At 41.2% G+C, this 19,911-nt stretch overlaps 1 protein-coding gene across 4 annotated transcripts in view; it reads right to left on the bottom strand.

The window, feature by feature from the left end:
* Positions 1-5,862: 5,862 nt before the first annotated feature.
* The window catches only part of PHF21B (PHD finger protein 21B), a gene marked incomplete at its 3' end in the record, with an annotated part of 163,991 nt that continues 149,942 nt past the window's right edge, over positions 5,863-19,911 (bottom strand). For all 4 annotated transcript variants that reach the window (XM_080363723.1, XM_080363725.1, XM_080363724.1 and 1 more), the window contains 7 exons: positions 18,376-18,452; positions 15,541-15,595; positions 11,951-11,973; positions 10,465-10,623; positions 9,453-9,528; positions 8,417-8,520; positions 5,863-6,087 (listed from right to left, as the gene is read on the bottom strand). In XM_080363723.1, the coding sequence (XP_080219849.1) occupies positions 5,863-6,087; positions 8,417-8,520; positions 9,453-9,528; positions 10,465-10,623; positions 11,951-11,973; positions 15,541-15,595; positions 18,376-18,452 (719 nt within the window). The remainder of the gene's footprint in view (positions 6,088-8,416; positions 8,521-9,452; positions 9,529-10,464; positions 10,624-11,950; positions 11,974-15,540; positions 15,596-18,375; positions 18,453-19,911) is intronic.

Below are 19,911 nucleotides of genomic sequence, written 5' to 3'. Positions count from 1 at the left end.
TTTCAATGCCACCCCTTTTTAATTCTCCTTGGGTGGTCTACTAAGACAAAACAATAATGTTTCCATGGACAAGCAATGCAGAAGTGGCCAGAAGAAGCAGATGAAGACAACTGGGAAGTTCTGCTATGAGGAATGCAAAATTCCACCAGGGTGAGAGGTGATCATGTCCACATCCAACAATGGCACAGCCCTGTCTTTCTCAGCAGATACAGTTTAAACCACAACTCTTGGTTTCAGTAATGTAGAGCACATTGGCAGTGGGACAAAGAGATGCCCTGGATGATGAGGAGAGAGGGGCTTGGGTTTTTGTAAGGATCTCTTAACTCCACTGGTACCGTGGAGGTTGGCTGTGGTTGGCTACCAAGGGACAAGGGCTCTCTGCAGGTGCTGCCCAGTGCTTGTCACCCACCAGCTTGTAGCTTTACTCACCCATATGCAGGGACACAAAGTCTCTTCCAGGGGATGTGGGCATCTGTCAGTCTCCTTTGTGCTGCTGCATCAAACCTCCCCCTCCGGAAAATGAGGTGTGTGGAGAGGTGGGGGAGAGATGCAATTTTTAAAGAGATATTGGACTTGCTCATGAAATTATTGTTTGAAGCCTCCTCAAATGGAAAATAATGAACCTAGCATCACTCATTTTCATGGCAATGCCTTAGCCATGATTCTCTGTCGGCACCCTGGGTTCTCCTTCGGCTTCCCGAGGGGGAGGCAAGCGTGTGGGAGTTCAAGAGTGCAATGAGTGAGACAGACCACCCGCTCGCCCGGCCAGCCCATCTCCCCGGCGGGTGATGGAGAGCTGCAATCACCGGAGCACTTCTGCTCTGCAGTCTCGCCACAACCATAGCGGGGGGCCGGAGTATACATGATCAACGAAATAGCATCGTTCCCACGTGGAACGGACAAAGCACAAGCACCGAGATGTCCGCAGAGAAGTTCGCACCTTGGCAACTGGAAGATTTCTTTGTCAATAGCAACTGGACTGCTGGTAGCTGTGTTTCCAGCAGGAATGTTAAGGGGAAAGGCTATTTATTGCTGCAGCTCAAGCCCAAAGATGAAATGCAAAAGCGAATTACAATTTCTGTGGTAACTGCTTAAGGAGCGAGGCTGATAATCAAAGGCTGGGGTGTAGCATTTCTGCTGCATTTAAACAGCACAGAAGTCATCTGCAGTCTGCCAGTACAAATGCAAACAACAACTTCAAAGAGCAATGGTATCTTTTTTTTTTTTCTTCTTCCTAGCTAGAATCTCTATATGCCTGTGTACGCTTTGTAGTATTTCTTCTATCATGACAATTTAATTTTTTGTTTGCTTTTTTAAAGGAGGAAAAAAACCCTTTTGCTTTAATGATATTCACCATGGTGAACTTAAAAGTGCCTTACAGAAGTGGAGTCTGGCATTTTCTGTTTGCACCAGTCAGTTGCTAGTGATTGATCTCAGAAGCCAGGCTTCATTTTTCCAAAGCAAAATAAGCTGCAGTTGGCAAAACCTGATTAAAGTGAGCGGAGTTTTATCTGATGTGGCTGTTGACACTCATTTCAGCGTGATATCTCTCTTTTCAACTACAGAGGACCTGCAGAACACAGAACAGAAAGTATGCATCAGTTTATAATACACTCTTCTAAAAGTTTAAGTGTTTCTAATAGGCCATCAAATTGCTAGGAAACCAACATACGATGGGTATATCAGCATGTAGCATAAACTCATAATATAGCTGTTGTAGAGTTTGTGCCAGCAGCCTTACACAGAGATCTACCACAAGAGAAGCCACAAGCTGGACTCACACTACCATTAAATCCATTGCGCAAAACATGCTTTCAGAGATCATGAACTAAATATTTAAAAAATGACGAGGTTTTGACTTTGCTTCCCGATTGCTGAGCCTTTAGGGCATAGTAGATCCACTGTGGCTTCTTCTCTAAGATTATGGAGCCTGACAACATCTAAGATCCTGAATATAACTAAGCCATACCACTGTCCCCTATTCTGCTCACAGGAAAGGGCTGGCGTTGCTCCATCTTACTTCCCAAAGAGTTCTTTTTCCTCTTGTTTCTGAGGAAGGGGAAACAGTGAAAGTAGGAAGAGTAGGTGAAATTACATTTGAAGAGGTGCAAATATAAAACTGACAGGCTTGGAGACAACACATTTCATTTGAATGGCTATTTGCACAGCAGCTCCTCTGCGAGATAACTAATGGCATGTGAAAAGGTCCTACGCACAGAAAACAGTCTGTCATGTTAAAATAAAGAGCTCTGAAGCTGTGAAGTCTGGCATAGCTGTAAAAAAACCTTTTGCTTGGGAGGGGACGTTGGGAGCCTTGCGGCTCTTGATTCTCTTCAAAGACAATGCCCAGTGCCGCAGCAAGGAACAGAGAGGCCACCGTGACTTCTACAAATCTCCACCAAAACCTTAATTTAAATTACTACCCGAGACTAAAGGCTAGTGTAAGCCTACACTCCCTTGCAAGTGCATTAATTATTAAGGCAACACGCAGAGCTCTGTAATTGGCTCCAGTCTGTTAGCACAGTGCTGGGTTTATAGGTTAGGGTGACAGCAGAACGAGGATGATGATTGCATACGATTTCTGGGTTTGCTGGTTTGGGGGAGAGGTTTCTTCTGAAACTGGAAGCAACGCTGGGGAAAACCAGGGTGCCCTTCCCATACCAGAGGCCAGGAGGGAGGAGGGGGCAGCTTGGCGGTGTCAAGCTCTCCTTGCTAACTGCAGCTCAAAATTAAACAGTGACACTGCTGGGACGTGAAGACAAGGCAAGCCCCCCCAACCTGAACCGAATCAAAAAACCCCTTTCCTATTACCCTTGGAAAACAAAACAAAACAAAACAAAACAAAACAAAAGCCCTGATGCTGCTCTGCATTAGCCACTGTGGTAGGTTTTTATGCCATTGTCTTGCTTTCATTTGGTTCATTTTATCCGGAAGCTCTCTCCCTTCCAACGGCCAGAAACCAGACAGCTCCTGCAAGGGACTTAATCTCTCATTCTTTACTACGCCTATGAAATTATTTACAAACAACTTTACATACACCATACATTTGAAGAGCACCTGAATGTGCGGGTCTGAAATGGAAGCCCATGGGTCTGCCAGCAGATCTGCAGCAGCCAACTGCTTGTCCTTGGTCTGCAGCAAGTCTCTCTCCAGTAACCCAACAAGAGCAAGGACCATGCTGCCCGCAACATGCACAAAGCAGGTATGGAATACACACAGACAGCTCAGCTGACGTATGGCAACGTTAACCCATGGTAACCTTGTTCTGCCTTGGAGCCCTGGGCTTGCTCCTGAGATGACTCAATTCCTGTCTAATTTGGGCCAAGTGCAGTGCAGCGTTTAAATCCTGGTGAAAACTTTAAAAATGCAACCCATGAGAGATGCAAGAGGAAAAGGGAAAGATCTGAGGTACCATCAACACCTCTGCTTACAGATCCAAGGAAGAGTGGGATGGGAAGAGGTGGGAAGCCAAGAAAGGGAGTGGACAAGGTACACCTGCCTGGGAGACACAATGATCTCAAGGAAGAGGCCATCTTCCTGAAAGAAGGAAAAAAAATAGTGGAAAGTATTGTAGTCATTCTAGAGTGGTTTAAATCCGAAAATTGAAGACAGAAGTGGAGAAATCGGCTCCGGACGCTTCACCCCCCTTAGACAGTGCCTGGCCTGGGAAGGGGTGACAGCAGCAGGCCCTGGGCACACCGCACTGCAGCCCCTCAGCTGCTGATATCACCACAACGACACCATTAAATTGTCAGTCAAGTTTAATGCATCATAAAGAAGTAAAACTACATTGGCATATTTAAGACAAACACTTTTTTTTTTTTCTATGCACACTATCCACTGGACAGTCCCCTTTTCAAAATAACTACTTTTAACAGTCCAAGACACTTCTTCAGAAATTCTTCACATATTCAACCTTCCACGCTTTTCCTTTCTTTTTTCATTTCTCTGAGAAGGAAAAAAAATCATTAAACCTGAAAACATTTACATTGCAAGCCACGTTAGAATGCATAATTGGCATACAATAACCAATGTATAACAATTGTGTTTTACTTAGTTCACTTTGTTCATCAATAAAAGAATATAAAAATTTTGTTCAACCGAGTGTTGTGTATTAAAATAGATTTGTATAGTACTGCACAGTTTCTCCCGGAGTTGTGAAAATGGTTGAAGGGACCATGTGCTGCCTAGTGATGGGCGACGGAAAAAGCCAGTCCCTCACGTGTTTTTTGTTTTGTTTTGTTTTTTCTTAAAAAAAGAGATATTCGGCACCATGTGATATGCTGATGTGAGACACTAGGCTTGTGTCATGCTCTGGTGGCGCCTTGATTTCCTTAAGTACCTGTCGTGCTAATTAACAGAGAACTCATAAACGACAGAGACGATGGCATCTGGGTGTGTACGTGTGATATGGAGAAAAACCGGGGTGCCCATCACTACCTTCCCGGGTAGGCCGCAGGGGGACGGGGGGTGGGCCTGTGGCCTCCGGGGGGGCCAGGCGGACCCTTGCAGTATCAGGAAGACTAGCTAGTGAAACGAGCAGGCGCACTGGCATTTTCTCAGGCTAATGCTAAACGCTTCCCAAATGTGCTAAAAACCCAACAAAATCTTAAAAAGGAATCAAGTTTCAAAAAAAAACAACCCCCCCAAAAAAATCAAAAAAACAACAAACCCTTAAAATTTTCCACGGCCTATCCCTCCCCCAGAACTCTTGATATTATCCAGTATGAGAAACAAACCCTTGAGGCAGGTTTTTTTAAATCATTTTTTTTTTCCTGTGCCATTTCGGCAGATATTTCTGCAAGCAAAAAAGAAAAAGAATAATTAAAAAAAAAAAGTCATGTTATGTATTTGTAACAATAAAAATGCAGTACAAAAATGTAAAGTTATCTTTTTGGCATATTATCTGTACTGGCAAGAAACAAAAACCAGAATATTTATTTGCTTTTTTTTTCCTTTAAAAACAAAATCAAAAATTGACAAAAAATAAAACCCCCAAAATAACCTCTTTAAAAAATAAAACCCAACTTGCCAAAGATATCCACTATTATGGTTTATGCTTAATCTTGCACAAAAACTCCATGAGAAAAATACACCGATAGCAAAATAAGTAAAAAGGACCTGCAAAATGTAAGGAGTTTTACAGTCATAATTTTTTAAATACTTCGGAACGCATATACAGAAGCATCAGCATGAAAATACTTCAATATTTTACTAGAAACGCTAACTTCATACAGTTTCTTTATTTAAATATCTGCAATTCTCAACTCTAATACTTGTTTCGAAGGCTCTGTGAGTGTCCATGATGCCATTCTAGTCAAAACGGCCCCATCTCCAGGTTACCTGAATCAACAGGGCCAACTTTGTTCCTCTGATAAGAATCCATTTGAGTACTAAAGTAGTTCAGTTTCTGGTTATCTCACCAATTTCCCTCCCACACGTCGCTTTCAGCCCAACTACTTCTCTACTAGCTCACTAACTCTTTGCATTGAAAATTTTCCCCTTGAAGCAGAACTGGAAACCCGTCTGCTCCCCACAAAAGGATCTCCCGCTTCCTATTGGCCAGACTTTTCCTCTTCAGCCTCAGTCATAAATACATTAAGGCCAACATAACAAAAACAAACCAAAACAAAATCTCATAAGCACTGAAGGTCTCGGCAAATACAAAACAGCAGCACAACCCACTCCGTGGGAACCTGCTGCCACAGTGACCTACAAACGGGACTGATTGGTTTGCAAGTTTCTACGCGTATCAAAACTGAGATTGGTCCTTCTCTCCTTTGTTTCCGTTCAATCCCTCCTCTGCGCATGTGTACGAAGTTCTTTTTCCCCCCTTCCTGCGCTCCCTGGCAGGCGGCTCTGTCAGTTGTTACCCTGTGACTGCTGCAAGGCTTTGTGCATGGCAGCGGAGGCAGGGGAGGGTTTGATCCAGGGGACAGTTAGCAGGGAGGAGGTGGTGGTCGTCGTCATGGTAACCTGAATCATCTGCTCGTTTTGTATCAGTCTAATGAGGGTTTTGAGACGTTCCAGTGATGACTGAGTCCCTTTCTGCTGGGCCAACAGGCTGGTTTTTAGCTCTAAGCATTTCTGTCAAACAAAGAGAAGGGGAGAGAGAAGGGAAGACTGAGAACACATTCAAATTGGTGTCAAACATCTCTCCAAACATCCTTTTGTGTCTTGAGCGCACGTCCCGCTCAAATGAAGTATATTCTCCTTTGGGGATAGCAAAACCACAGCTTAACGAATGGAGTAATCACCAGTGCTGCATACACTGCAGCACATATCTGAGGTAACAATATTCATCTCAGTCTAAATCCATTCGGAGGATGTTTCCAACCTCATCTTGTAGATAGCTTGGCAGAAAAGCCTTCTGCACTCCAAAGAGATTACTGGCACGGGATTGTAATAGCTGTGTTACTGGAAAGTACCGAAGGCACCAATGAGGTCTCTAAAACTTACCAAAAGGTATTGATAAACGCTTGAGGAATAAACCTCACCATGATGCATTTTGTACATACCACACCTTTTAGGGAGTTGGTACCGTGAAGATAAGTTGATCTCTCTAAATATGATGTCAACATCTTTCTGGCAGAAAACCTGATTTAAGACACTACTGTTATACCACTGCAGTGAGAAGTTTATTTCATATGGGGAGGCCAAACTGCACCCCACAATCACTTGAAACATTTCATACAAACCTACATGAAAATGAGCATGAGGAGTCAAACAAAGGCATCCTTAATTTCCTTTTTCTCCAAGAAAAGATAAGGAAGAATCCCTAATGCTCCTTTCCCTCCCCAACCACATAGTGCTGCAGCTCACATCCCATCCTTTACACTATCAACTGGCCTGAGAGGGACTATGTGACAGACCAAACCCTGAGCCTGTCTGCTAGATGGAAGGCAACAGCCTGTCTAATATCAGAGACCTCCTGTTTTCTTTCTCCCAGTGGGCTCAGGGGTCTGGCAAAACTGGTTACTTGCCTGCAGACCGCCCCTCTTTGACCATGGTCTAGACTGTCTGAGGTTGTGGGGATGCTCCAGTCCTGGGGAAGTGGGAAATGTCAAGTTGTTTGAAAAGCAACTGTGTGGAGCTGTTCAGAGGTTGGTTCCGACAGAAGAAATCTCAGGTGGAGGATAAATCATCTTCTGCTTTTACCAAATAATAGTATTCCACCTGTGGTGTGTATGAGAGTGTTCTCCTTAATGTAAATCTCTGTTAAGGCAAATGTCAGAAATGAAATTGCACTGTGCCAGAACAACTTTAATTGTTTTTCTTCTTTCAAGTGGATACCTCTCCACTAAATATAATCATCGGCTGATATTACCATTTAAATACGACAGTGTTGCCCACTGAAAGAACCTGATTCTGTTTAGGTAGAAATTTCACTGATTTTGACAGCCTTGACATACAACTGATAGCTGACCGCAATCTCCAAATGCTTTTCTTTTTCTGAACACCTCATCCCACTGCACTCTCCTACCTACTAAAGATACTCCATACCCCAGAGTCACTTCTTCATACATACGTGTGTTTCCATTAGTGCTGATGGTGGCTATACGCACTCACAGGGTATATTCCCCACTGTGAGGTGTTTTAGTAGGTTATTGCTTTTCGTTCCACTGTATTTTAGATCTGATAAATATTTTAACATTCATCCTCTGGATAACTGAAGTGGTAAAACAAGTAGTGACCAGTTACTCCCGCAGCTGCCATTTTGGTTTTTCCAGGGTAAGGAAAGTAAGGACTGCCATGCAAGCTAACAGCTACCCCTTAAGAGTGGACCTGAGGTGAGGTAGCCCCAAGGAAGCTCCTTCAGCCAGGGAGGACAGGAATTATGGCTTTGAACTCATCCCATTCATTACTGCCAGGGACTGGTCCTCATAATATGGTGTGTGTGTGGGTGATATCTCCAGCCAACATTTACCTTTGAAGAGAGTTCACAGAGAAAAAAGTTGTGAACCCATTTCCAGTCATGGAGAGGTGGTTACAATGCTCAGCCCCTGGGACAAATAAAGATGGTTATTTCTACCTGATCTCAAGAGTTTTGAGGTACTGGACAGGCAGGCACTACTGGAGGACACACTTGTGAATAAACTTTTCACCTGAAGAATGGAAGTGCCTTAAAGTCACTGGGTAGATCACAGCGGTGTATGGCACTACATGGCTATTTGGGGTTTTGTGTGTGTGCAACAGGAATTCAGGCATCTTCTACTCCTCAGCCTCCCCAGGCAGCTTGCTTTTGTGCATAAAGGAAATCCACATGTTTTTCCCCAGACAGAAACACATTCACATGTGAACATCTGTAGCTTGGGAGCATAAATCATTTTCTAGCCACAAAATATCAGTTTTTCAGGCATAAATTATTTATAAACATCTCTGCAGGACACTCCACGTCCCCAGTCAGGTGTCCTACCTTCACTGCATTGTTGAGAACTCGATCTTTTTCTTCTAACTGTCTATGCTCATTCTTCAGCTCACTGCTTCTCTTTAATAACTTTCGCTTCTCTTCTTCTTTGACTGTGGAACAATAGGATTAAGGATCCAGAAGTTAAGGAAAGGACATAAGGCAAACTCATGTGCTTGACAACAGAAAGCAGAAGCATGGATTTTGAATGGTGAGTTTCAGCCTTTTGTCAGCTGGTACAGTCCAATAAATCTGGAGTTTCTGCATGCATGCATGTCTCTAACATCAATGGCTAGCACACAGGACAACCCAAAAGCTATAGAGCACCTTCGAGATGAATTAAAATTAATCCTTGGACCACATGTGGTCCTGGAGGTCTCCAAGAAAGAGGTGAATAGTATTTAAGAATAGGTCAGCCACCTGGAACGGCAATAGTTGGCGACCCTGGCCGAAAATCACATTCATAACAGTATCAGACCTCTGCAAAGATGCTTACGAATGTGATCTAATGCCCAAAACCACCCAGGGTAAGAGTGCAACAAGGAACTAAAAAAGAGTAATGGCATTGATGACATCCAATACCAATGACCGTGATACCAAATAATACCAAAACAATTAGGAGCTGATATTGCTGTAGTATTTGAGACACTAGTCTGGCATCGTGCTCCGTACCAAACCACATGGCTCTGCCTAGCCTGGCTGCACCTCTCCGCCTCCCAGCCTGATATGAGTCTGCCTCAAAATCGCATTTGCAGCCCTGTTCTCAGGAAGATGCCACTTTGATGATCGCCTCCTCCACAGACTGAAGCTCCTGAGATATCAATCTCAGCTTCCTTAAAGAGAGCAGGTATCCAAGGAGTAGACTGAGGGTAAGGGGACAGAAAGTGACCTGCTGTTCCCAGTCACAGCCCCTCATGGCCCTTTGCTTAATAATGACATCATACCTGGTAGCATTACAACACTAATATTAATGCTATGAAGGACTCAAATGGCATTGCCTGTCACAAGCAGGGAATCCCTTGTCAATAACTGTGTTAATCCCTACCTGTTTTATGGGTAACATAGGAGTGAACAATAGCCAGAGTTCCAGTCCATGGCACATTGTCATCTTTCTTTAACACCTACAAGCCCAGGAAACAACAAAAAGTTAGGACTCCAGAAAGAAACACATTAACACATCGAGGGTCCTTGTCTCAGAATTCGCAAGCTGAAAAGTAATGAGAGAATAATTTGAGTAGCAGTCTCCATTGGGGCTTACTCCTTTGCACATCACTATTTCTTATAGCCATGGCCAGAAGACATTCTTCAGCTCCTGACAAGTAGATCTCCACACTGTCAGCAGCATTGTCTGCTGAGCATGGGAGAGGTTGTTGGTCCATACAAAAACTTGACAGCGCAGATCTAATCCTGGGCTGCTCTGCTCTCTGCAACTGTGTGCTAGAATTTCCCCTGACATTTTCATGGGAACTTAACAGTGATCTCAAAGCTAAACACAAAGAACTCTAAGGCACAAAATCTAAGCCTCCACTCTACAATTTAGTGGCACTGTACTGTTTTAGTAATTGTTTTCCTGTTCATGCAATCAGCATTATTCACAACAGCTAGACAAATTAGCAATTCTGACATGGCTATGATCAACAGTTGTATGTAATAAAGATGATTTAAAGAAAAGGAAGCATTCTTCTTACAGCTTTCAGATCCACTGGTGAACAGTGTCTTCTTCTGACACTGTCTCCCTCATCTATAAGATTTACATTACTTGTCTGGCAACCCTACACGCTGTAAAGGTGGGAAATAAAGGAAACGAGGAGACATTTTAAAAGGACAAATCTCAGCAGATGCGATCAAAGGGAAGCTATGGCACTCAGTGCATGGTCTAACTCTAGTATGACAAAAATACCAGAAACAAATGCCACAAACTGTATTAAAAGCCTCTCAGTATTACTTTAGCTAATGTGGTCCCCTAAGCTATGACCATAGGTTACTAACCTACGGCTTTAGTGGTACACATATTTGAGGTTGCTCCCATTTTCTTTTCTATGCTCCATGTAGCTTACCTTCTGTTGGCACTTTGGACAGACCCAAACCCCCTTGGGGGCAGTTTTGAGAGGTGGGTCCAAACAGTTGAGGTGATATGCTCTGGGACATGTGCCACAGGGCTGCAGGTTAATGCCACGCTTGCAAGCGGTGCAGTGCTCATCGTGGTGGATCTCACTCTGCAAGAGAAGAAGGATGGCTTGGGTAAAGTCAAGCCATTTAGAACCTCTCTATACAGCATTCAAAGCCTCTATTGCAGCAGACAGGCTCATTCCAAAAAAAAAAAATCTAATTGTCAAAAAGGACCCGGGCCGCTGTGGAAGAAGACAGAGATGATGGTGTATGATAGCAATAAACATAAACAAACAAACAAAAGACCCCGAAGCAAGTTCCACAAATTGAAACAGATCGAAAAATAAAAACCCAACTAATCAAACACAGCAGGGAGCCGACTAATATAGCCAACTGGTGCCATAGGAATTATTTCACTTGTTTTTAATAATGTGTCACTCCAACACATGTATCCCCATGCACAGCTCTATTCTGAAGCATGGGTCGAAGTCAGTATGTGGATCACTTGTCCTTCAAGTTCAAAGCAGAAGGAAGTAAGCAATAAAAAGTTTCTGGGGAAAAAGCTTTTGCTACGTACCCTCTTTTGTGACTTCCTCTAGAGGGCTCCTCTGTCCCTCTGTTCTCCCTGGCACTACTTGTTCTCTGTTCTGACTTCCTCTGACAACCCTTCTCCAACAAGACTGATTAGTACTTTGTCTGAAGCAATATATAAAATGAACTAAGACTCATCAACAAACTTACAATGGCATGTAGTAAATTGCTATGCTAATCCGGTGGCAACATTAATTACTCTTTGTATAATTAAGTGCATTTTAATAAAGGAGATACGGATTTTGAAACTTTCATGGCTTGTGAATCATCATAAAAAAAACTTATTTTTTCCTGCTGCTTTTCCAGGAAGGAGAATAATAATTTTGAATCTTTTTTAATTCCTGAAGTATTTTTCATTTTTAGAGATATTAATTATACTGTTTCATTATTGTTTTAATCAGGTTTTTATCTTGAATTCTAACTCAGTCCTGTCAAAAAATCGCTCTCCAAAATATTGCTCTTTAGAAAATACCTGCTAAAAAAGTCTTAATTTTAACTTCAATGTAAAGAGATTTAATTTCTACAAACTAGAATGGCTACTTATTTTTCTTAAAATTTTCATTAAAACCACTAATCTGGACTAGCAATTTCTCAATCGGTGGATTCTACAAAGGGATTAAACTCAGGCCTTGTATGTGAAAGCCCGAGAGTTCATCTCTTTGAATTCTGACTTAAAGGCTCAAAGATTTATTTAAGTGGGAAAAGTTTCACACAAGCAGTAAGAAAAGTAAAGAGAATAATGCATTTTTGCACCTTGCTACAGACTATGATAACCAGAAGCAAACACTGAATTACAGAGTGATGAGAAAGACACTGGTAATGCATGAATTTTGCCACACATACCTTCCAGAATGGATCCTCATTTGCTAGCATATGAAAGAAGGGCAGAGAACAGATTAGTGGGAAATACATTGCTGCAGTGAATGCAAGTTCTAAGCTACGGGAGTAATTTTAGTCAAGCCGCGACACACAAGATCAGGACGTTGCCAAAATTAATGTGGGCAGGAAAGAATGCAACAGCAAGCAGTGGAATTAGCATTTGAGATTTTAAAATTTACATTGCAGGAATCCAGTGTCAAAAGGTCTGATGGTAAAGTGTCATAGTATGAGAAGCACAGACTTATTTCAAATTTTAAAAAATGTTCATGCAGACCTCCTCTCTGCATGCCACTAGTCCAAAAGTCTTTCTTAAGGACTTCAGCCTGCTGGGTGATGAACAATCTGGCCCTGAACCAGCAAGGCACTTAAGCAGATGCTTAACTTGTAGCATGAAAGTGATGCCACTGACTTATCATTAAACACATGTTTAAATGTTCAGCTGATTCATGGCCAAAATGGTCAGCTACTTGCAGGAGTGAGCTTTATGCTATCATCAACTCCCTATGATCAAACTGTTCCCCCCAAAACGCCAAGATTTTCTGACCTTTTGATGAACTGAGTCTGTAGTGATTGCATTCACAGCCTGATAAGAACAAGAACCATCAGAGCTCACTGGAAAGCAGTCCAAGCCTTTCATAAAAATGTTTGTGAAATTCATCACACTTCGGTTCAAAAGTAAAAAGCCAGAAAATTTTAACAGGTTTATGGAAACTGCATAGTGGGTTGTAAGTTTTGCGGCTGATTTGTGAGTGGTTGTTGTGCACTGTTCCAGTGACAAAGAGCTGATGGAGAGGGCTTTCTTTGGATTGAAGTGGAGACAACCAAACTGATGTTTCTGTCCTTTTGTCCTTCTTCAGCTCTCTCTCTGATCACTATGGGAATAGACTTGCCCTAGTGTGATACCTTATACATAGACCAACCTGGGAGTTGCTTCCTGCTGTTATGGATTTGTTTTATACACTGACGTGTGTGTACATGTGAAGGTGCAGACACATTCAGACCTCACACAGGCATAAAAAGAGGAACATAAGAAGGAAGGAACAGCTTCACCTAAGTTAGACCAAAGGCTTTAAATCCTGGGCTCCTTTGCTAACAGCATCTAGCACTGCCACTCATGCACAGGGCAAGCACAGGGGAAATTATTCTACTTCCAGAAGTATCCTTCCAGATAGTAGCAGTTTATGGGTGTCCCTAACTTGGAGTTTGCCTCTTCATTTCTATATTTAACAGCCTTAGAAAAATGTGGGGTTTTTTCTACTAATTTGTCTGCTTTTCCCATAAACTGTAGCATCCTTTGGCAATGAGTTCTGTAAATTATCACAGACTTATAAAATCTGTAGATGTCACTTCATATACACAAATACACACACAGAGATCCACCGCAATATGACATCATGATTACTCTGGGGATATAAATGATATTCAGATAAACAGAGGCTTGATAACTGAAGAGTCTTTTCCACAAATGACACATGTCAGGGGATGTGACCTCATTTCAGGTAAGACATTATCAGATAAATGAATCCTGATTAATTGACATTTTTCTCAAAATTTACAAGAATTGTTCTCTTCTGCATTTCTGGAAATGACAGTTGTTTCCTGTACTTTGTAGGCTGGGTTTTTTTTAAAGTTTGTTTATTTATCTTTTCAGTTCACTTTTACTATTAAGTACGTCCACTTCCACCTTCTAGTTGCTGAAAAATTAAGCTGAGAACAATTTTTTTTAAAGGTATATTTTATAAGAGAAGGGACAGTCAGCCCTGCAGTGAAGGTGGACAACTACATCACTGCAGTGCCAAACTCTCTGGGATGGCACCTGCCTTCAGTTCAGCATCCACCACAATGGTGACTGGTGCACATAGCTAATAAACCCCTTCAGAGGGAGGGAGTTCTGCTACAAAGAAGTTCGGCTTAAAAATATGAGAATATGCAGAATCCCAGCACAGATTCTGGATGCTGGTAAAACCAAAGACACAGGACTTGAAGAAAAATTAACAATTAAGGAGAGAGAGTGCGGATTTCCAAGTGACTCCGAGATAGTTGCATCACTGGAGCTCTGTCACTTGCCTACTTTCTTGCAAATAAAATAGGAAACATGCAGCAGAAAGGTCAGAGATATCAAACCCTAACTTAAATGCAATCCCCTGAGAGGCTAAAAGCACAGTTTGCTAACATTGCCATTCTCTCCTGTTTTTTTCCATGTGTGTATACAGGAAAAACAAGTGCTATGACAAGACAAATAATAAATTATAATTTTAATTTTGAAGATAAAACTAAGCCAGGAATAATGTTCTTTCCACTGGGGCTCACATGAACACAGGCTCCTGCTAAGAGGCATGTCATCATCGCTGTTTACCATGTAATAACCTCTCTTGCCCTCTGAGACCCTATGCATTAGGGGCATATGGTAAGTAGGCCAATTGTCTGCATGTAGCACATGTCATTTTGAAGATACAGCGAAGTGCTGCTGCGTTGCAGTTGGTGATCCTGTGGTGCAGGATTTCAAGGCAGGGCCAGAAAAGTGAATCTCAAGCACTAAACGTGACACTTGACAGGGATATCAAGCAAACACTGAAAAAGTGCCCAAACTCCATGTTTTAACTGAAATTACCCCAGTAAACGCTCCTAATACTGAAATAATATTTGGCTTAGAAAAAGGCCTGTCTTCCCTTACATCTAATGCACTACGGTAGAGCCTAAGTTATAAAGGCAACACAAGGGCAAGCACATAATCATATTTCTTTCACACCTTTCTCTCCTCTTCTGAAATGCAACTCAAACTTCTCGCTTTCTCTCTTAAAATCCTACATGGGGCTTGTCTGAAGAATTAAACTGTACTCAGTGGTATTCTTGTTTCATCTCCCACCTCTGAACTCTTTGCCTTCTCTGGATGTTGCACATTTTTCCTGGAATGAGCTTCTTCACACAAACTAATCAGCCAAAATGGCTCCTCTGAGTTGTTCATTCTCAAGGCTTTTACAATGGAATTTTCAGCATCTGAAGTTCTTATAAATGCAAGATTAGAAAGCATCTTCAAGGCTATCAAATAGAGATTTATGGCTCCAGCTCTTGGAGTCGTAAAAATTGTGTGTTTTTTCAGCCATTGTTCTTAAAGCAAAAGGAATGGTAAATTTCTAGCCCTGAAGATGGACAGCAGTTTCTTAAAGCTGATGAAAAGAGGCAAATGAAAAGCCCACAATAGTAATTACTTTTTAAATCCCAATTTTTCAATGTACATTTTTAAGCACTTGGGGTTGGCAACACTGCCTTTTTCAATCAGTCCTCTCACTGCATGGTGCTAACAATACTAGAGATCAGATTTTCCACTGATTGCAGGGACTTTGGATCAATTTCTCCACAGTTTTGACCTCTAGCCTTATCCGTTGACTGTTTTTACATGAAAACCATCTATTTTCACTGCACATTAAAAAGTGCAGGGACCTTACACAAAGCGATGCCCTATGGTACCCCAGCAGCTATTCGTATGAAATCCGACTAATAAATATTTAACATATCATTAGCGTAGTGGTATATTCATTTTAAAATATGCTTACCTCTTGTAGAAAGGAACAAGGGGTTATTCAAATAATTCGATGCAAGGCGTTTCCGCTACAGGGGAAAAGAAACCAACCACACAGTGTCATTGAAAAGTGCTCTGGTTATCTCTTACCATTTCATATTAACAATCTCCATGAACTTCCCTCATACACTAGAAGCTATCCACAAGACAGTCCGTGACTTAGAATAATCATTGCAGTCCCCTGAGACAGTCATACAAACAGTTGCACTATTTGCCTTTCTAAGAATTCTTCATTAGAGCAGTTTGGCATGCATTAGATTTTATTAACAAAATTTTATTAATAAATTGCAAATTTTATTGATTGAGTTCCAGGATATGTTACAGAGCTTGATAAGAGCAAGTCAACAGCAACAGTAACTCCAAATCTAGCAGATAAACAATGTCCATCAAGGAAAAACTGCATAATAAATTGTTGCTGTGAGATAACATCTTTATTTGTGTATATAGAAATGGTGCTGGACTTCCCAGCTGCAGAAAAGCCTCACGACCTTCTGTGACACTTGCCTACAGTTCGTAGGAACACATTTCATTTGCAAGCTGTGCGTTAGGGCCTAAGCAAAATATTCCTCTTTCAGAAGTTAATGTGTACAACCTCTAGGAGCTGGCAGGGATTTCAATCTGCTGAGGTCATCAAAGACTTTCAAACTTAGGAACACGGATCACTAGAAACCCAACTGAGATGCTGAACTAATTTAATGCAGCCCATTGCCAGCTTGTCAGATGTTAAAGGCTGTTGGTCAATAGCAAGCTGGGCTTCATTAACAGTCTATATAACCCCTAATTGTTTCCCTGAGCCATCCAATACTTGTACAGCAGGTCTGGAAACAGAACCATTTTCCTCCATTAGATGTTGTTAGACTCTGCTTGGAGGAAAATCAGAGGGGTTTTGCTAATAAATGATTTATTCTGTGGTGAGTAAACTGTTCTCTTATATACAGGTGCCTGACAATCTGTTAATGAACTTTGAATTGATGTTTCTTCCTTCAAAAAACACCCAGCCTGAAACTTAACACTTCCCTATGAGAAAAAAAAAAATCTATGGAGAGTGGGAAAATAGAATGGTGTGTATATATATATATATACATGGGGTTTTTTTAAGAAAAAAGCTTTGAAAAAAGAAAGCACAACATTCAAGTGAAGCCATAAGACCACGATCACATTTCTGTAGCATCACCACTACAGATGCTGAGCTCCTGTCGTTTCAAGGGGCGTTGGCAAATAAAAAGTCTAATTTATATGCAATTTCAATTTAAACAATCATGAATTAAAGATCATTCAGTAGACTAACCGTAAATTAAACTGCACCAAAATGCCTGAAATGCCACAAAATACCTCAACTCACTGATTAGCAAATCAATCTGAGCAGCTAATTGATCAGAGGAAAACCATCTGCCTCCATTTCACTTGAACGGCATTCCCCATGGTCAGTACTTAATGACAACTCCTAATGAGGACACAGCTGATGAGCCACAGGACTCTTCCACAGACACTTCTTTCTCCATGCCATCTTTCACTTCAGGATGTGCTTTTGATTATAGATATAATGACAAGTATGAACTAGGGGTGCAGCAGACTTCCTCCATCACCTCCTCTATCCCCACTCCAAGACAATTGAGTTTCTCACAACAACTGATCAAACTACAGCCATGAAACTGTGCTGCAAATATTTTAATAAACTCAACAGGACAAAAAAGTCTAAGCAAAGACACTACAGATTTAATCCTAGCAAGCCTAAGGTTTCTACTGTGTTAAATATTGTGTGTATGAACATCAGTACTTGCTCAGAAGAGGTTGCTAGAGAAAAGTTGAGTTCTGAAGAATTCAAGTGCCCAGAGCTGCTCTGGAGTATAATAATTTCCAATATTTTCAAAAAAAAAGAACAATCAAGCCACTAAACAGCTTGACTACTGTGGTGAGTTTCTTCTTAGCCTCATCTGTCTGCCAGCAAATACAGAAATCTGAAAAGCTGGCATACCAGAAATTCTGCATTGCTTGTACCTAAATAAAGAAAAATCACTTTCTTTAGGCTTGAAGAACTCAGAATACAATCTTGCTTACATGGAGAGCTGACTGCAAGTAGGAAGTTCAAATAGTAACCACAAACTGTGATAAAATTTTAAAGATGGAATTTTAATATACTGAATAAATGCATATATGCCAATTCGGAAACAAAGAAAAAAACAATATCAGAAAAAAAAAAAAATTTCTGCTTTTACATCAAGTTTGCAATCCAATATTATGTAGGACCAAATTTTGTTACTACCATAAATGTAACAGCGTCAGCGTAAGAGACAACAGAGATTATCCACAGCATTTCATTTTTAATTATGCATTTTTATATTTATTATGCAGGCTTCCATACCCCCTGCAGAGCACACTGATTCTTAAACCAACACATCTCTTTTATGAATGTCACTAATAAAAAAAGCAAAGTTCTCCATTTATTATTTGGCACATAGGAAAAGAGAAATAGCATGCAAGTTTGAACATAATGCAGCACTTCTGTTCTACAGTTCTGACCTAAAGGGACCATCTGCGTGGGTGAAAGAGTAATTAGGTCCCACATTAATTTAGTGCTTTTGGCCTTTATTAAAACTAAGATGAATCCTAGTTTGAAGCAAGTGATGTTGTGGAGTGAAAACTTGTTGCTTAGCTACTGGGATGAGATATTTCTTTGTTTTCCACATCAATATCCCTTTACATGTAAATGTGTGGTTCTGCATCCGTATATAATTTTGTAATAAGAAGCACTTAAACCTTTTACTGACATGAAATAGAACTGTGGCGCAAAAAGTGAATGATAAAGTACCTCTGTTTCCAAGAGTCCACTGTAGGCTGGATTTGCTGTGCTTCTTCTCTTTCTTTCCTGACGCTTGCTCTGGATTTCTGTAACCATGGAAAGAAACATGAATTGTGTATTTCTCATACATCAGGGAAAAATGATCTAACTTGTTAAGCAAGATGCTCTTACCCTCAACCCCTTGGGCTTTGTGTTCAGTTTCAGTTTCTAAAGTATAATTGGTTTGCATCAGCAATGATATTTGCTGCAGTTCAACGTTTGACATTAATAAGCTTTTCCTTGTAAGATTCAGAACACAGGCATTTTTTATATTTTCCCTCCTCCAAGGTGGACTTCTGCCACCCTACAAGATTTTTATTATGATCCCTTCAGACACATATTCAGCAAGCATCAACAGAGAGCTTTCAAAATACTATTAATGTCTGCTGTTAACAAAAATGAAGCATTTAAAGCAGCTAAGCCTTGTAATTCATAACAGATGAAAGCATAGAGATACTTTCGAATTTAATTTACAGTAGCAGAGGTTAGAAAAAGCACGGTCAGAATGGCATGACTAGATTCAGTTCTAACTAGGGCATGATGATTTATCCGTCCAAAAATATAGAGCTTCATGATCCTGAGTGCGGAGAATGTTGTTATGAGCCATACATGCATTTGTGTCGCTGGATACAGTGGCACAAGGACAGGCGCATTGAATTGAAGTCCTATTTGGAAAAGGCTGAAATGCAAGAGAACTCCTTTCTGCTAAATGGTAACACCTATTCTAGATGGTACTTGCTGAGGACTGCATTTAGCAACAACTAGTCACATCCATACTTCTGTGAACACACAGAGAAAGAGTGAGCAGGTTCCTGGCCCACTGAAATCTGCAGATTTAATGCTACTTTTCTCTGAGCTAGGATTTCATTTTTGTCATATGGAATTTATTTTTCCAGCTCTTGACATAAGTTCAGAATGGTGAGATTGTTATAACCATGTATTTCAGAGCATACTTTTTATTTTGATAATAAAGTAAGAGCAGACCGACTTCTTAGCAAGGAGAACCACCCAATATCCATTCCATGACGTTAAAGTGTACACAGCTGGGCTGATGCTCTATTCTAAAATGTTTCCTACATGAATATTGTAAGGCAAAGTTTAGACTGCACTGAGGTGCCTGAGGGATGTTGTTAGTCTAAGCATCTCCACTGTGGTGATGCTTCCATTCTGTCTTGCTCTACGTAAATCTCTCAGAACAAGAGGAACTGGCAGGAGCACTAGCCCTTCAGCCCAGAGGACCAGGAGCACACCAAACAGAAACTCAGGACACCATCTGGTTCTGCAGAACGTCTGGCATCTTTCATCAGTATCTGAACTAAAGAGGTCTATCTCAGAACACCCTCAGTGCCAGAAAATGGCCTTCACGATATTGAGCACCATCTCCCATTTGCAATCCAACAGTAAGATACAGTCCAGCTTTCAGGGTGTTTACAACAGGATTCCCAACATATAGTTCTGGTTTCCAAGCACCTTTTCCAAATGTTGATCACATACCGCTCTAAGTGT

This window comes from Nesoenas mayeri (genome assembly GCF_963082525.1).
Source record: "Nesoenas mayeri genome assembly, chromosome: 1".
Lineage (NCBI taxonomy): Eukaryota > Metazoa > Chordata > Aves > Columbiformes > Columbidae > Nesoenas > Nesoenas mayeri.
The sequence above is the reverse complement of the archived record's forward strand: the minus strand, read 5'-3'. Positions and strand labels throughout refer to the sequence as shown.